The 14,917-nt window shown below is 53.7% G+C and overlaps 6 protein-coding genes across 6 annotated transcripts; 2 read left to right on the top strand and 4 right to left on the bottom strand.

The window, feature by feature from the left end:
* Window positions 1-307: 307 nt before the first annotated feature.
* On the bottom strand, window positions 308-2,302 carry CPAR01_02929 (uncharacterized protein; the record flags this gene model as incomplete). Its single annotated transcript, XM_060487216.1, has 2 exons — window positions 308-1,984; window positions 2,039-2,302. The coding sequence occupies 2 exons, from the start codon at window positions 2,300-2,302 to the stop codon at window positions 308-310; spliced, it is 1,941 nt and encodes a 646-aa protein (XP_060354544.1).
* Window positions 2,303-3,108: 806 nt separating this feature from the next.
* On the bottom strand, window positions 3,109-3,273 carry CPAR01_02930 (uncharacterized protein; the record flags this gene model as incomplete). The annotated part of the gene is made up of 2 exons (XM_060487217.1): window positions 3,109-3,111; window positions 3,157-3,273. 2 exons carry the CDS (start codon window positions 3,271-3,273, stop codon window positions 3,109-3,111), a joined length of 120 nt encoding a protein of 39 aa, XP_060354545.1.
* Window positions 3,274-4,136: 863 nt separating this feature from the next.
* On the top strand, window positions 4,137-7,411 carry CPAR01_02931 (calcium-transporting P-type ATPase; the record flags this gene model as incomplete). The annotated part of the gene is made up of 4 exons (XM_060487218.1): window positions 4,137-4,232; window positions 4,291-5,464; window positions 5,522-6,820; window positions 6,873-7,411. 4 exons carry the CDS (start codon window positions 4,137-4,139, stop codon window positions 7,409-7,411), a joined length of 3,108 nt encoding a protein of 1,035 aa, XP_060354546.1.
* A 377-nt stretch (window positions 7,412-7,788) lies between these two features.
* Window positions 7,789-10,304, top strand: CPAR01_02932 (COG4 transporter; the record flags this gene model as incomplete). The annotated part of the gene is made up of 2 exons (XM_060487219.1): window positions 7,789-9,033; window positions 9,087-10,304. 2 exons carry the CDS (start codon window positions 7,789-7,791, stop codon window positions 10,302-10,304), a joined length of 2,463 nt encoding a protein of 820 aa, XP_060354547.1.
* A 2,110-nt stretch (window positions 10,305-12,414) lies between these two features.
* On the bottom strand, window positions 12,415-12,989 carry CPAR01_02933 (uncharacterized protein; the record flags this gene model as incomplete). The annotated part of the gene is made up of 2 exons (XM_060487220.1): window positions 12,415-12,644; window positions 12,815-12,989. The coding sequence occupies 2 exons, from the start codon at window positions 12,987-12,989 to the stop codon at window positions 12,415-12,417; spliced, it is 405 nt and encodes a 134-aa protein (XP_060354548.1).
* Window positions 12,990-14,728: 1,739 nt separating this feature from the next.
* CPAR01_02934 (uncharacterized protein) lies at window positions 14,729-14,905 on the bottom strand (the record flags this gene model as incomplete). The annotated part of the gene is made up of 1 exon (XM_060487221.1): window positions 14,729-14,905. The coding sequence occupies one exon, from the start codon at window positions 14,903-14,905 to the stop codon at window positions 14,729-14,731; it is 177 nt and encodes a 58-aa protein (XP_060354549.1).
* Window positions 14,906-14,917: the final 12 nt, after the last annotated feature.

Genomic DNA, 14,917 nt, shown 5'->3' on the forward strand with positions numbered 1-14,917 from the left:
CAAAAACAAGCTATACTAGCAGTCCAACAGAAAAAAAAGCCAGTAGAAACCGACAATAAGCCACTCCAAACGACGAAGATGCGGCTCGGGTTCCCAAATCATGCTTTTCCCACCCTCCCAGGCCGCAACAGCATCTGGTATCTCTCCAGCCTCCCAATTTACTCCAAACGCCACTTGGCAGAGTGCCATTTCCAGGACCGACCCCAAAACGTAGTCCAACAGAGAGAAAGAACGGTTACTTTACATGCCAAGCCTCCAAAAGCTATGCATTAATCGAGTGGTCTTCGCCAAAGCAAGCAGCGAACGTCTATGCCTCCACCGCAACAGCCGGGGCGCTGACTGCTGCTGGCTCGGGCTGATTGAGCTCCTCCTCCTCGGCGATCTCGCCGCCTGCTTCGCGTTCAGCCCAGGCTCCCCAGAGGCCACGCTTGGCTCGGACTTTGATAGGTGCGCCGAGTGTCTCGCCCTGCTCAACCTTGATCGCGTCCTTCGTGGCCAAGACGAGACATTCGAAAAACATCTTGGTGGCGTCAGCCTTCGTCGTTCTCCCCTCGGGAAGGAGGTCTTGGAAGACCACGGCAGTCTTCTTGCGCTTGTCGGCGTCGTGCTCGGCGTCGGGGCCAAAAATGTCTCTTAGCACGTGGACAGCGTGCTTGGTACCCATAGAAACCGGACCACTGTCCTGAGGGTGGACGGCAGGAGCTGTTGTCTCGTCAAAGTCGGGCATGGCGCTGCCTTCGCGCGAAACAGGTCGGCCGGTATTGTCGTCGTCTCCTCCAAAAGCAATGCCCTCCTCATCAGCCGGGATCTCAATAATAGTGCCATCGGCCGCTATGCTTTGGTTGCCCAAACCGGCATCTTCGACAGCAAACGCGTCATCCTCTTCGACGTTCAGGCGAGGCGACTTGGATGTGGCGCCGTTGTCACTCTCCACATCAGCGATTCCGCTGTCCCGCTTCCTCTTCAACTCGTTTGATCGGCTGACAGCCTCGAGAGAAAGCATTCCTCTCAGCTCAGGTGCCCAACCGGCACTGCGACCGTCAAGCATGATGTTGGAGACGAAGCCGCCACTCTTTTGCATCTCCATAAGAGCCAGAACGAAAGGATCTCTAGGCAAGAACGATTGAGCTCTGAGGATGTTGGCGTGGTTGGCTTGTTGGTCTTTGATGTGAGTGCTTGAAAGCATCGTCTGCTCGTCAGGCAACAGAACCTTCCTCTTCTTGGCTCGTTGAGGATGACGAATGACTGTATGCTCCTCCTCCTCATCTGGCTCATAGAGATCTGTGTGCTGGATACGGGAGTATTCCTCCTCAACTTCTCTCGCGAACTCCGGGTCGATTTCCGACAGTGGTGATTCGGAGATACGACCACGAGGCATATCCAGAGGACCTCCAGCAAGACCGGGAACAACAGATTGATCGCCGAGAGGGAATTGGAAGTCGTCATCGCCCATTTGAATGTCACCCTCCTCGTCAGCGATACGGACGGTGTCGTCACCAAAGTCAAGGTTCAGACCCAGTGAAGGCTCACGTTCGGTCTGGTCCTTGCCTCGCGGCATGATGTCGAGCTCGCTGAACATGTCGTCCTCGACTGAGCGAGCCAGAGGCGCGTCTCTTCCCATTTCGATGGTCGTATCCATGCGGGTGGGTCGCTCATCAATGTCCATGCCAAAGTCGAGTTCAAGATCGAGATCTTCCATAGGTGCAAGCTCCAGTTCGTCATCGAGGGTGTCCGCCTGGTTGAGGAATTGGCTGTTGTTGAAATCCTCTTGAAGGTTAATGTCGCGGTTGCTGACACGCCCCTTGCGACCGACTGGAGTAGCTGTGACATCGTCCATTTGCGACAAAAGCCAAGCGGCATCAGGAGGCGGCGGGAGATCCAGGTTGTCTAGTGGAGTAATCTTGTCAGGCAGCAGCAGCGCTTCGCGGTTGTTGACGTAGAGATTGGCGGCTGCCATGTCGTGATTGTCACTCGAGCGGAAGGCCTAAAAAAGTCAGTAAAACGCGTCAAATATCCAAACAAGAGGCAAGAAGCGCACCATCTTGATCTTCATTGAAGCCTCATTGCAATCCTCGAGCAGATAACGGGCTTTGCGATTGTAGATTCTGACAACACCCAGCAGCAACTGGCCACTTAAACGAAGAGCCATCGGGGCCTGGCCAGGCGTAATGATAGCCTCTACACTGTCCGGCAGGTTGGACTGCAAAATGTGCGTCTTTGAAAGCTTGCGCTCAATGTTGGCCGACAGCCAAACGCGGGCCAACGGCCCGCTCTTCTGGAGAAGCGTCTCCGAATAGAACATGGCGGCGACAACGATTCGTGACGCGAGGGTGTTGATGCAAGAGGCAAGAAGCAAGAGCTACTCCTCGTTAGGTATATAGGCAGCGACGCGCGCCGGTGTTGGAGGGGTGGTTGCGGAAGCTCTCGTAAACACGAAAACGCGTTGTTATGGGAAATCGGGTCGCGTTGGGGATGTAGCGGTCGGGGCGAAGTCTAACACGCGCGGAGTACGAGGCGCGGTGACATGAAGCAAGTCGTGAGGATCGCGAAAGGCTGAAAAGTAAGTTGCAGCGATAGCAATAGTAGCAAGAGCGCGATGTGCAGCGATGAGGGAGATGGAGGAAATGAGTAGGAGGGGGGGAGTCAAGGTGTGGTGGTCTTCTCTCTCTCGACGCCGTGCCGGTGGACGCAAATTGACGGGGCTGGGATTGGGCAGGGATTGGTCCGCGCAGAATTTGGTGGCACCAGCCACATCACGTGACACCGTTGCTCCGCTCTTGGATCATCAACTTGCTGACCCGGCGACCATCCCGGAAGCAGCGGGTCATAGGTATCTTTCCGTTCTGTGACGGTGTGAAGAGTACATGGCAGGGATGCCAACTTCCCATGCCTTATCTAATCATTTCCAGGTACGAGGAGGACCGGAGCTTTACCAACAAGGAAGCTGTACATAAGTCGAAGCAGGCACCATGCATGGTGAATACCACTTGAGGTGTCAAGGTACCGCGGAACATGCAGCTCGAGTTGGGTTTCTAACAGGATATCCTTTTGCCTCGTTCATCTCACCCACAACGCATCGTTCATATGCGGTAAACACCTTAGCTGCAGCTACTACTGTAAGCTGAGCTGAGGAATCTCGAGGCGAGGAGTTCCTACTGCTACAGGTCCGTTTGGAGATACACATGAGATGAAACCAAAATTGGGTAGTGTGAGCTCTCGAGATATCATTGGAGGCCCTGTATCTCCAATTTGAATCCCCAACATGATCACCATGCTTTGGGACCTGGAGGCCCTGGCTAAATCTGGCGTGCAGCAAGTCAAATTGTCTTTCAAAGATGAATGTTGGTGTCACCTCGCGCTGCGATTTGAAAACTCTAGAAACTCACTCGGTGCAACTGACCTCGATGGTGAAAGGTCCCGTGCATTTTCTCTCCCATACAAACTTGAGCAAGGCAGGAGTAGTACGATAGGTACACTGGCATTGGCACCAAGTCGTCAAATTAGAACCATTCGTTCCCTTATATACCTACCTATGGCATGGATAACTTGACGTTGCAGCCATGAGACATGTAACTGATATCGTGCATGCCCATGTCTGGATTGCTTACGGCACTGGAGCAGCCATCCACGGGGATGTGCGGAGCGGCGACACTGCTCCCGAGTCCTCGTTCCAGGGCCCCCTGTACAACAGCCACGGACCCGCCGTACTAAGCGTCGCGTTGGCACGCCGCACGCCCTGTCCCTGGTACCAGATTTGGCCATGCATCTGCTATTCCAGCCGAAGGCACACGTTTTCTCATCTTTTACCACGACATCCGCTTGCCTTCACTCAGTCACCAGCTTCCACGAAACTATGTCTTCGGACCTAGCTCCCCGCAATTGATACCTTGGCGACAAAGGACCTTTAGTCCTCCCAAATCGAACGTACTCTGACTTCCGACGACATATCCTTTCGCTTGGGCGCATGCCTCCTTTTCGCTTCGTACACTGACAGATGATCGGCGCTGGGCGTTCTGCAACTATTCCAAGGTCGTGACCGAGGGATTTCTGCCTCGCCATACGCAGATATGCAGTGGCCGTGGCATAAAAGGAAGGACTCCGACGATGGCGAAGCTTTATTGCCTCTGGCGGCCAAGATGCCGAGCATCAATGGTTTGACCATGGAACCTATGGAGACGGAATCATCGCGATCTAGGCCAGGCCACATTCGAACCACATCAGCGCAATCAAGAGTAATGGGCTCCCTTAACGTCCATGTCCTCGATATCTAGCTAATTCTTGTCTGCATAGAGCACCGCCGACGAGTTCTCCTCGATGAGTTCCGCAGAAGCCGCCAGCCGCCTTCAAACGTCACTTACCCGCGGTCTATCGCCAACCGAAGCCTTGACTCGACTCAGCGACTACGGTCCGAACGAGATCCCTCACGAACCCCCAGAACCGCTATGGCTTCGTTTCATCAAACAATTCCAAGAGCCGCTTATTTTATTGTTGCTCGTGTCGGCCGGAGCGTCCTTGTTTTTGGGCAACATGGATGATGCAGTCAGCATCACAGTCGCCGTGACCATCGTGGTCTCGGTCGGTTTTGTGCAAGAATACCGCTCAGAGAAGTCGATAGAGGCTCTTAGTCACTTGGTTCCGGCCCACGCCCATCTGGTCCGCTCAGCTATCAGCAAAACACCCGGCAGCGCCAAAACTCCGACTTGGCCACCACAGGGACCTATGGACGGCACAGAGTCAGTTGGATCTACCACGCCTGGGGAAGAAATGCTGGAAGCAACCTCATCAAAGGTCATGGCCTCACAGCTTGTGCCGGGAGATTTGGTCTACTTCACCACGGGCGATCGTATTCCGGCGGATATTCGGGTCACCAAGGCAGCAGATCTCACGATTGATGAGTCAAATCTCACAGGAGAAAACGAGCCTGTGCGGATCACCGCAGAGACGAAGGCGCGGAGCCTCTCATCTCCTGCATATGGTGCAGACACGCTTCAGCTTCCGAGCCCATCTGCCTTGTCCGACAATCGTGATGCAGGTGGGAGTGGCGAGAATAACATCGCCTGGATGGGCACGCTGGTGAGGTCTGGTCACGGCCAAGGCATTGTTTTTGCAACGGGCGGACAAACCAACTTCGGGACAATTGCGACTAGCGTGTCTGGAACAGAGAGTCCTCGTTCGCCTCTCCAACTCTCCATGGACGACCTAGGCTCTCAGCTCAGCAAAGCCTCGTTCGTGGTCATTGGACTCATTTCGCTAGTCGGCTGGCTTCAAGGAAAGAAGCTGTTGGAAATCTTTACTATTTCGATTTCTCTTGCTGTTGCAGCTATTCCGGAAGGTCTGCCAATTATCGTAACCGTAACCCTGGCTCTGGGCGTTCATAGAATGGCTCGCCATAACGCCATCGTACGCAGAATGCCCAAGGTAGAGACTTTGGGTTCAGTAAATGTTGTTTGTACCGACAAGACAGGTGTGTGGTAGAAGGACTAGATGGAGATTGAACCCGCCGGTTGCTGACATGCCGCAGGTACTCTTACCATGAACCACATGACAACCGCCAAAATGTGGTACTTTGGTGCTAACGATGCCATTGATGTCGAGTCCGATGATGAAGCGACGGAAACCAAGCCCGATCCTGCTACTCTACGTATTTTACGGATTGGTAACATTGCGAACAATGGTCGCTTAGCACAGCAGTATACTGAAAACGGTGCAGCTGCAAGAGCTGTGTTATCGTCAACTCAGGGAGCTGACTTCACTTCGACTTACACGCGCTGGTGTGGCCAACCTACGGACGTTGCCATGCTCGACTTGCTTGACAGATTCAAGGAACATGACGTTCGCGAGTCTATCGGCCCGCGTCTGACGGAGACCCCCTTCAGTTCTGAGCGGAAATGGATGGGTGTTACCATTGGAACTAACGATAAGGAGTTCGCCTACATGAAAGGATCCATCGACAGAATTCTCGAAGCTTGTGACACCTATCTCACTCGGGACGGCCGAGAGATTGTCCTTGACTCTACGCGTCGTGAAGAGGCCCTGCAAGCTGCTGAGACTATGGCGTCAAAGGGCCTCCGCGTACTTGCATTCGCCAGTGGCGCAGTTTCTAGATCTAGGGGCAGAACAGCACTTGCGCCGACTAGCCGAACCAACACCCCCCAACCCGTCGACGAAACCTACAGGGGCTTGACGTTTGCTGGTCTGGTCGGCATGAGCGATCCGCCAAGGCCAGGAGTTGGCAAGTCAATTAGGAGGCTTCTGCGTGGAGGTGTCAGAGTCGTCATGATAACAGGAGATGCCGAGACGACCGCCGTGGCGATTGGCAGGCAGCTTGGCATGCCGATTGCGAAGCCAATCGAATACGCCTCTAATCAAGCTGCAGTTCGGCCAGTCCTGAGGGGAGAGGACGTTGATAATATGTCAGAAGAGGAGCTCTCCCACGCCATTCAGCACACCACCATCTTTGCTCGCACGAATCCGGACCATAAGCTCAAGATCATTCGTGCCTTCCAGGCCAGAGGTGATATTGTCGCCATGACTGGAGACGGCGTCAATGACGCACCAGCACTGAAAAGAGCGGACATCGGCATCTCGATGGGCTTACACGGGACTGATGTGGCCAAGGAGGCTGCCGATATGATTCTCACGGATGACGATTTCTCAACGATCCTTAGAGCAATCGAAGAGGGCAAGGGAATCTTCAACAACATCCAGAACTTTTTGACATTCCAGCTGAGCACAAGCGCAGCCGGTTTGTCTCTGGTACTTATCTGCACAATACTCGGATTCAAATCGCCGCTGAATGCTATGCAGATCCTTTGGATCAGTAAGTCTTTTCATTTCTAGAGAAGGTTGTGCCCAGACTAACAATATCCCAGATATCATCATGGATGGCCCACCTGCTCAGTCTCTTGGCGTAGAATCCGTTGATGCCGATGTAATGAATCGGCCTCCTCGGAAGCGGAACGATGCGGTACTCACGAGGGCTCTGCTCTACAGGGTAATGACCTCGGCATTCATCATTATGGCGGGCACGATGCTCGTATATAGACGCGAGATGCTTGCCGATGGCGAGGTTAATCGCCGCGATACAACCATGACCTTTACTTGCTTTGTATTTTTTGACATGTTCAACGCAATGGCCTGCCGATCCGAATCAAAGTCAGTTCTGCGAGGCGAGGTTGGGCTCTTCTCAAACACCTTATTCAACTGGGCAGTCTCTCTCAGTATTGCGGGCCAGTTGCTTGTCATTTACTTCCCTTGGCTCCAGGAGGTTTTCCAGACAGAGGCTTTGGGCTTATTCGATCTGTTGGGGCTTTTGATGCTTTGCAGCACGGTGTTTTGGGCGGATGAGTTTAGAAAGTACTGGAAGTATGCCAGACGGCGCATGGGGGGCGGTTACAGTCAGGCAGTGTAGACCAAGACGCGGAAGTATCACTCATGCGAAGGTACGGGGGAATCGTACCAGTCAACGGCCTTAGCATATATGTAAAACTCTGAATACGGTAAATAATTTTAACGGCCTTTTCAAAATTCAATTGCAAAATCACTACCTGCTTTTCGTCCGATGCTCTGGAATAGGACAGCTGTGCAGATCAGCCCAAAGTATGTTCCTCCCTTGCGCCCACACCTTAACCTCGCTTATCGGTGAGCTAGGTTCACCGAACCTCCTACATAGCACTTCGGGCCAGCTAACACCTTGACCTGGACCTCAACCCTCACGGCACAGACAACACCCCCCTACCTCTGCTGGCAGGCCAAGGTAGCTATGCACCCGTCAGCTAGCTCGCGCCAATGTCAACACTCACGAATGGCGTTTCCTCCCATCGCGCGGACAGCGACAATGCCGCCGACGGCGCACACAGCAGCGCTGCGGCCCGACCTAGCTGTAGCAGCACCAGCAGTATCTACGCAGCATCGAGCGTCGCCGAGGTGCATGCTGCCCTCGAAGCTCTCCACGCCCGCGAATCGACAATCACGAGCCGTCTCGACGCACTCCTAGGCTCCCAGGCCGACCTCGCCCGCGAATTAGGACGACTAGACCTGCTGCGCGCGGGGCTCGGTAGTCAGGTCATTGCTGCCCGGTCCGTTGGCAATGACATGCTCTCGACGGCCGCGGACACGGCGGGGCGGCTGAGCAATAAGGTGAAGGAGCTGGACTTGGAGAAGAGCCGGGTCGAGGATACACTCGAGGTTGTGAAACAGGTCGTCGAGCTCAAGGCTTGTGTCCAGGGCGTCGTGGGCAGCATGGGTGCCCCGCAGGACTGGGAGGCGGCCGCGGCGTACCTTGCGCGGGCGGCGCAGGTGCCGGAAGATATCACCAAGGGCAAATTTGCGGCGTCGATTGTACCGTCCGTCGAGGTTCCCGACCCCCCGTGGGTGACGCTCGAGAACGCCAAGGAGAGTCTATGCGGGCTGTTCCTCAGGGAGTTCGAGAAGGCGACCAAGGAGGGAGACGGTGCCAAGGTGACGAGGTTCTTCAAGCTGTTCCCGCTCATTGGAAGAGGAGACGTTGGTCTGGACGTATATGGGCGGTATGTTTGCCAAGGCGTGGCCGGTACGGCGCGATCGGTATTGAAGGAGAGTCCCGGTGTCCAGGCGAGGAAAGAAGGCTTCTTCTATGCGAATGCTCTCACCAGATTGTTCGACCATATTGCACGCATTGTGGAAGGTCACGGAGGTCTTGTGGAGCTGCATTATGGCTCTGGCAAGATGGTTCGTGTCATTGAGCGTTTGCAGCAGGAGGCCGACGTACAAGGAGGCATTGTCCTCGACTCGTGGAGCGATGAGCGAGACGTGGACAGGCGGCTTAAGGACGTCAAGAGCTACCCCTTTTCTTTCTTGGTGCAGAGCTTTCTCCCTCAGCAGAGAGGTGGGACCCCGCGGGTCAACTCGCCTGCCATGGGCGCCGGCGCAAACCCGCGAGCTAGTGAGGATGAGGGCGTCAACATGAAGGAGGTCGATGGCCTTCTAAGTGAGATCGCAATCATGCTCGGCCGGTGGTCTCTATACTCCAAGTTCCTAGCAGGAAAGACTCGCGTAAGTTGATTGCCTCCCTACTACTACGAACACGTTACTAACGACTCCTTTAGGACCCATCTACACCCGACGACGCTCCCCTGTCCGTGCCGGAAGTTGTCGTCAAGTCCAACCTCAGGAAGAAGGTTTCGGACAAGCTTACATCCCCCTATAACATCATGATGACTTTCTTCTTCCGAAGATCAGTCGAAAAGGCGTTTCAACTGGACGAGTCGCCAGCGAGCAGCCTGTCTCTCAGTATGAACAAGCACATTGACACAAACCAAGCATTCATCATCTCTGCGGTTGACGACGTCATGTACGTCGTCAGTGCCGTTATCCAAAAGTCAATATCGACATCTCAAAGAGACGTCATCTCATCCGTCATTCCCACCATCGGTCGCGTCCTCGGCTCAGACTTTGTCGGCATGATTCAACGAAAGATGCGAGACGAGTCCTACCCCAAACCAATTGTGCAAGGAGGATTCCCGCCAGAAGACAGGATCATCCAGTTCATCGTCCTCATCAACAGTCTTGATACTGCCAATGAGTACCTCGGACGCATCATTACGACCAACGTCGGAAGCACAAACGACCCGCCAAAGGTAAATGGCGATGCTCATGAGGCATCACTTAGAGACACATTCCCTTTCGACAAAGACGTTGCTTTCGTGGCTTCTGCTCTCAACACACTGCAAAGCTCCTTCACCACGAAGACCACCGAGCTTCTCAACGAGGGACTCCAGGTTCTTTTCAAGCAGGTCGTTCAACCACGCCTTCGGCCTGTGCTCAGCGACACCTTCCGCGACGTGGACTACTCTTTGACGGAAGAAGAGCTAGCCGACTTTGCTCAACAAAACGACGAGGACGAGGAGGAGATGCTAGACCAGGTGTCCCGTCGCTTTGAGCACGGCTGGGACCAGCTCATGAAGCCTGTCGCGCGTCTCATGACGCCTCACACCTTTACGACGCTCCATGACCTGACGGCGCGGTACCTCTCGCGTGTGCTCGAACGCAGGGTCTGGGATGCCCGGGCAAACGCCTATGGTGTTATCCGCATGGAGCGCGACTTCTCCAGCATCGTCAGCACCGTGTCCAAGGGCAACTACGGCGTCAGAGAGCTGTTTGCGAGGGTCTCACAGATCTTGATGGTGGCCAATATGGAAGAGGAGGAATGGGAGGAGATTTCTGCTCAGCCGGATGACGGGGAGGAGGATGGTATGATTTGGGTTCTGACTGAAGATGAGAGGCGGCGGGCGAGGCATCTTACGTCTAGGGAGCGTAGAGGATGAGTTTCCATCTCGAGGGAAAGAGAAAAGATGCACTCCTCCTTTCTCAGAGAATGAGGCTTTTGCGCAAAAGAAGTTATGGGCGGGTTTGGAATACAGAAAAGCTGATGAGAAATGACCTCCTTTTCACTCCAGCAAAGCGGCATTTCACGACGATCAAGATGTTTGCTTGGGGGTGGGTATCCAAGATACAAAGAATACTATTGAGACTGTTACAAGCATTTGAGCTGTTTAACGATCTCCTTGATTTAACGGTGAACAACACGGGTCAAAGACGCATCGATATATGGCCGCACCTGCCATCAAATGTGACAGCTCGGTGTTCTTTCCTAATAACTCGACATTTTTGCCTCGTCACGTAATCCTGCCCCTTTCCTAGAAGAACCCTACCCGGCCTTTACCTTCCCACACTAGAGGCTTCCATCCCGATCCATACTCTACCTTACTCTTGGTCAGAGAATCTTGTCTCAATCATCACTACCTTCCGCCTGCCATCCTCAAGCTTCCACATCTTCCATGTCCTAGCCCCCCTAACCACACTATCAAAAAGCGAAGAGATGGTGGCGACATCGAAACTACGAGCAAATGTCTCAAGCATTTGGTTTGCATGCCATGCGATGTCCTTGAACAAAACCCTGCCATCATCTGTCGGTTGGCGTCTATTGATTGCGTTGACATCCATGACAAGGCTGACATGATGATGGGACTCATCAGTCTTGAGCACTTAACCTGTAGGGTTAATCGATGTCTTTTTTCTTCGCGTTTCCATCCTTGAAGGGGTTAGGTTGGATCAAGAAGGCTACTCCAGCCCTGACAGCCGAGCTGATCTGGAGTATCTGCAGGATGAACATATCCACGGTCATATCGCGAAGCCTGTCCCCGAGGTGTAAGTACAGATCATCTCGACTACTTGAAGTCCATTCGAGCTGACTGAACCCCAGTAGCTCGGAACTCAGTTTCCCTTGGTCATATATGGCCGTCGTTTATCGAGTACGAGCGCGTGTCATTAACGGGTTCGTGAACCAGTTGTAAGAGCAAGACAAACGGCCATAGACGACAAAGACTCTAGTATATAAGATTGACTATAGCTATGCTTTTAGGTAAGGTACTGTGAAGGCAAGTATGTCAAAAATATCCGCCACTAATCCCTGGTTGATGATCTTCACTCAGGGTGAGACTGATCGTGCCGTTTCGGAGATCAGATTTCGGCGATGTGGCCTAAGAAGCAATTCAAAAGAGCTCCATCTTCGAATACTTAAGACGGTATCGTGCTGGCGGTGACTTAGAAGTGTTCTTGAGGAATACGCCTGCGAGGCAAACCCGCATCTTCGACAGATACAGATTTATCGTGTACTCTGCGATCGCTCTGGTACATTGCGAGCCGTCAAATTGCCCCTGTATTCACTCCTTATAGCCAAATTTTCACCTCCGAAGAACGAAACGTCGAACGTATTAACAACTACACTGGTGGGAAGAACTGAAACGAGCGAGACCTCCAGACGAGCAAAACATGCGGGGAAGAAATGAAAAGCAGGCCCAGGTATGTTGAGCCCTCATCGAGTTGATCTGTGAGCATATCCGTATCACTTCTGACTGTAGGTCGGATTCTTTCGACTCTGTCACAACATAACGTCTATGAATGAACGAGCAGGGCGGGCGGCACTGACTTCGTTTAGGTATCTTGTCGCTAAAAGCGAGTCACATTCCCGACCCCTCATAATTAATAGCCTGACATCGCCTTGTAACGCGGTCGCGGTAGCAGCAGAAAGCATTGCTTGAGGTCCAACCACCAAACTTTGCAGCCTATGCAGAGAGCCGATATCATGTATAAATGGGTCCTCCATTTCTTGTCAACAGCCTTGCTATCACCATCTCTTACGCAACATAAAAGATGGCCACGGGCTCAATCTCAACTCTCCATTCTCAGGACTAATCAAGTGAGCTTAGTCGTCGGGAGAATGCTTGGCACACTGACAGGGTCCAAGTTCCGGCGTTTCAAGGGTCACCCGCGTAGAGACGGTTCGAAACTAGCCATCGATGACGACCGCCGCTCACCTGAAGACACTGAGGGTTCGGCAGCGTGGAACCGTTTGCGGACCGCGACAAGAATACTCTACGATTGGTGGCAGCCAACGACGGCGCGTCGTCGACTACCCCAGGATGGCCGTCGAATCACTTCAGGATCCTGAACAACTTCGAGCTCGGACCCAGGCTTCGATGCATCATCTGCTGCTCGATCGAGACGAACTATTCTGTGCGTCGGCGGAGTCTCGAAGCTGCCCACGACTTCGGACGGACCACCATCCGTCCAATTCACCCGAGTCAGAGAACCTACACTAGCATCTGGCAGATCGCAGCATGGTTCCAGAGGGCGTTTTTTTGCAATAGAGACGCCGAGGGGACCGAAGAAGCAGAATGGTGGGACCCTGAGACTTTGCATTGCATCAAGTCTGGATGCATTCCATGACGCCCATTATCTGCCAAGATGGCCCGACGACGTATACCAACCATACATTTTAGACGACTTGTATTCGTAAAGAGGTGCTGAGGCAGGCGGCGGCCACATGCCTCTTCGGCAGCGGGAATGCCGGCCTGAACAAAGACCCTCGGTCTCGGAGCGGTAAGGAGCCAGTAACGGCAGACTCCAGAGACGGGCGGCGAGCGGAAAAGGCGCGTGGCTGGCGCCATGACGCCAATTCCCACGCGCAGAAGGACTCGGACCTGCAAGCGACGAGTATTTTTTCTCTTTATCGATTCTTTGAGTGGTCGCAGGAGAGTATCCACGGTTTCCACTGTGAGTGGATTGTCCCATTGGAGTGGGCAAGATGCAAGACCACGACATCGACATGGTGTTAGTAGGTGGGTTTTGGACATGGATTCTGGTCGACCCTTGACATTCTGGGGTCCTTTTTCGGGTTCTTGAATATGCGGAGCTCCTACTTATGAAATGCGGGACGTTGACTGGGCGCAGAGATCGATGCGATGTAGACCTTCCTTTTGACAGTCATGCAACAGTCACCATTGGCTGGGAGGCATAGTATTACGGGGGTCAACTCCAAGCTTTGCCATCCGGGAGAAAAAAAATGCAATCCCTTTGGGTTTCTGAATCCCTTCGGCACATGTCTCGCGCGGACGGCTGAGTCTAGCAGCGGTCGAGAACGGGCGCTCGGGTCCGACTGTCGTCAGGCAAACCAGCCCGGGTCGAGTTATTCGTTTTTGGAGACATTCACGATTCCCAAGCTCCTCCAATCTCGAACGGTAAACCGGGGGCCGGAGGAGGAGGAACAGCAGCTGGCGCCAGAAGTGACTCCAGTGAGCCCGCCCCTCTCCGATCTGTGCCGTAATTCTCCTCTCCCACGCTTCACCCTTGGCCCGGCATCTGGCAGCTTGGTTTGGACGGAGATCATGCCAGGATCTGGTGACGGATTCGGGTTCCTTCAGGCGCCTTAGCGAGAGTTTCCGACGCCCAGGTTCAGCCCATGGCGCCCAGCCCGGAGCATCCAGCCTTCTGCAGACTGCGTGTGTGCTGTACGACAGTTTGCCAGGCCCGCATCCCCCGAGTCGGGTCTGCCCAATTGCCTGATATCTGAATCCTTAGATTATTACGGACACGCGAGCGCTGAGTCGTCGATGGGCCTGCTGAGTCGCTGACGCCGACGACCACTTGCAGAAATCGCAGCCATAAGGGGTACGGAATCCGCTCAATCCCCACCTGCTTTCGCTTGACCCTTGTGTTTATGTCAAGCGCGAACTCCATTTCAATGCGTTGGATGAGGCAGGAGACTACGGAGTAATATGCACATGCCAGCCTCAGAAACAGGACAGGACAGCGCAATTCAAGGCACAGCATGCAGCGAAGAGGAGCAGAAGTGAGGAGTCCACGACCAAGCGGCATATTTCGGGCGACTAAACAGCCACTTCCATTATTTGGAAGCTGCTTGCTTGCGCCGCTGCTGACTCATTTGGGGCATCACTGAGTCTGCGATGTTGTGTTTCGCGCGGGTTCGCTGAATATGGCACCCAAGGAAACGAAAAGGGCGGATATGGCTGGTGGATTTGAGATGTTGTTGTCTTGTTGTGTTGTCTTGCCGCTATTCGCTACGACGCTACAACAATGCAGCCGCCCGTGGGAAATCACCATGGCAATCCGACCGAGCCTTGAATGAATTTCACTTGTTGCTTTCTTCTCCGGCAATGCGGGTACGGGTAGCATTGACAATCACCTCGCTGGCGCCCACTTCGGTCACCAACCAATATGGATAGATTCCTTCTGTGGTTTCTCTGCCTCCCGCTCCTACTGTCTCAGTCTCGCTGTCAGCTCATCAGCCATGATCAGCCTTGTCGTACGGATACTCCAGAAACAAACACGGCCACACCACCACCCTGAACTGGTAGACCAAGTTGGGAAAGGCATCCGGAGCAGCGGACTACCTAAAGAGTAATTTGAGGTTGTCCTGCAAAGAAAAGCTTCCTGCGCAGAGGCTCCTCCGGTTGGCTAGGCTTCCCCTGTAATAAGCTACGCTGGGCGTATCATGCCATGGGTCGCCCAACCTCTCGCATCGGCGCGTCAGAACCGCACCACAATCGTAGCCATAACATCTCATACATATCCCTCG

Source organism: Colletotrichum paranaense, assembly GCF_030867605.1.
Source record: "Colletotrichum paranaense strain IMI 384185 chromosome Unknown Scaffold_2.1, whole genome shotgun sequence".
In the NCBI taxonomy this organism is placed as follows: Eukaryota; Fungi; Ascomycota; class Sordariomycetes; order Glomerellales; family Glomerellaceae; genus Colletotrichum; species Colletotrichum paranaense.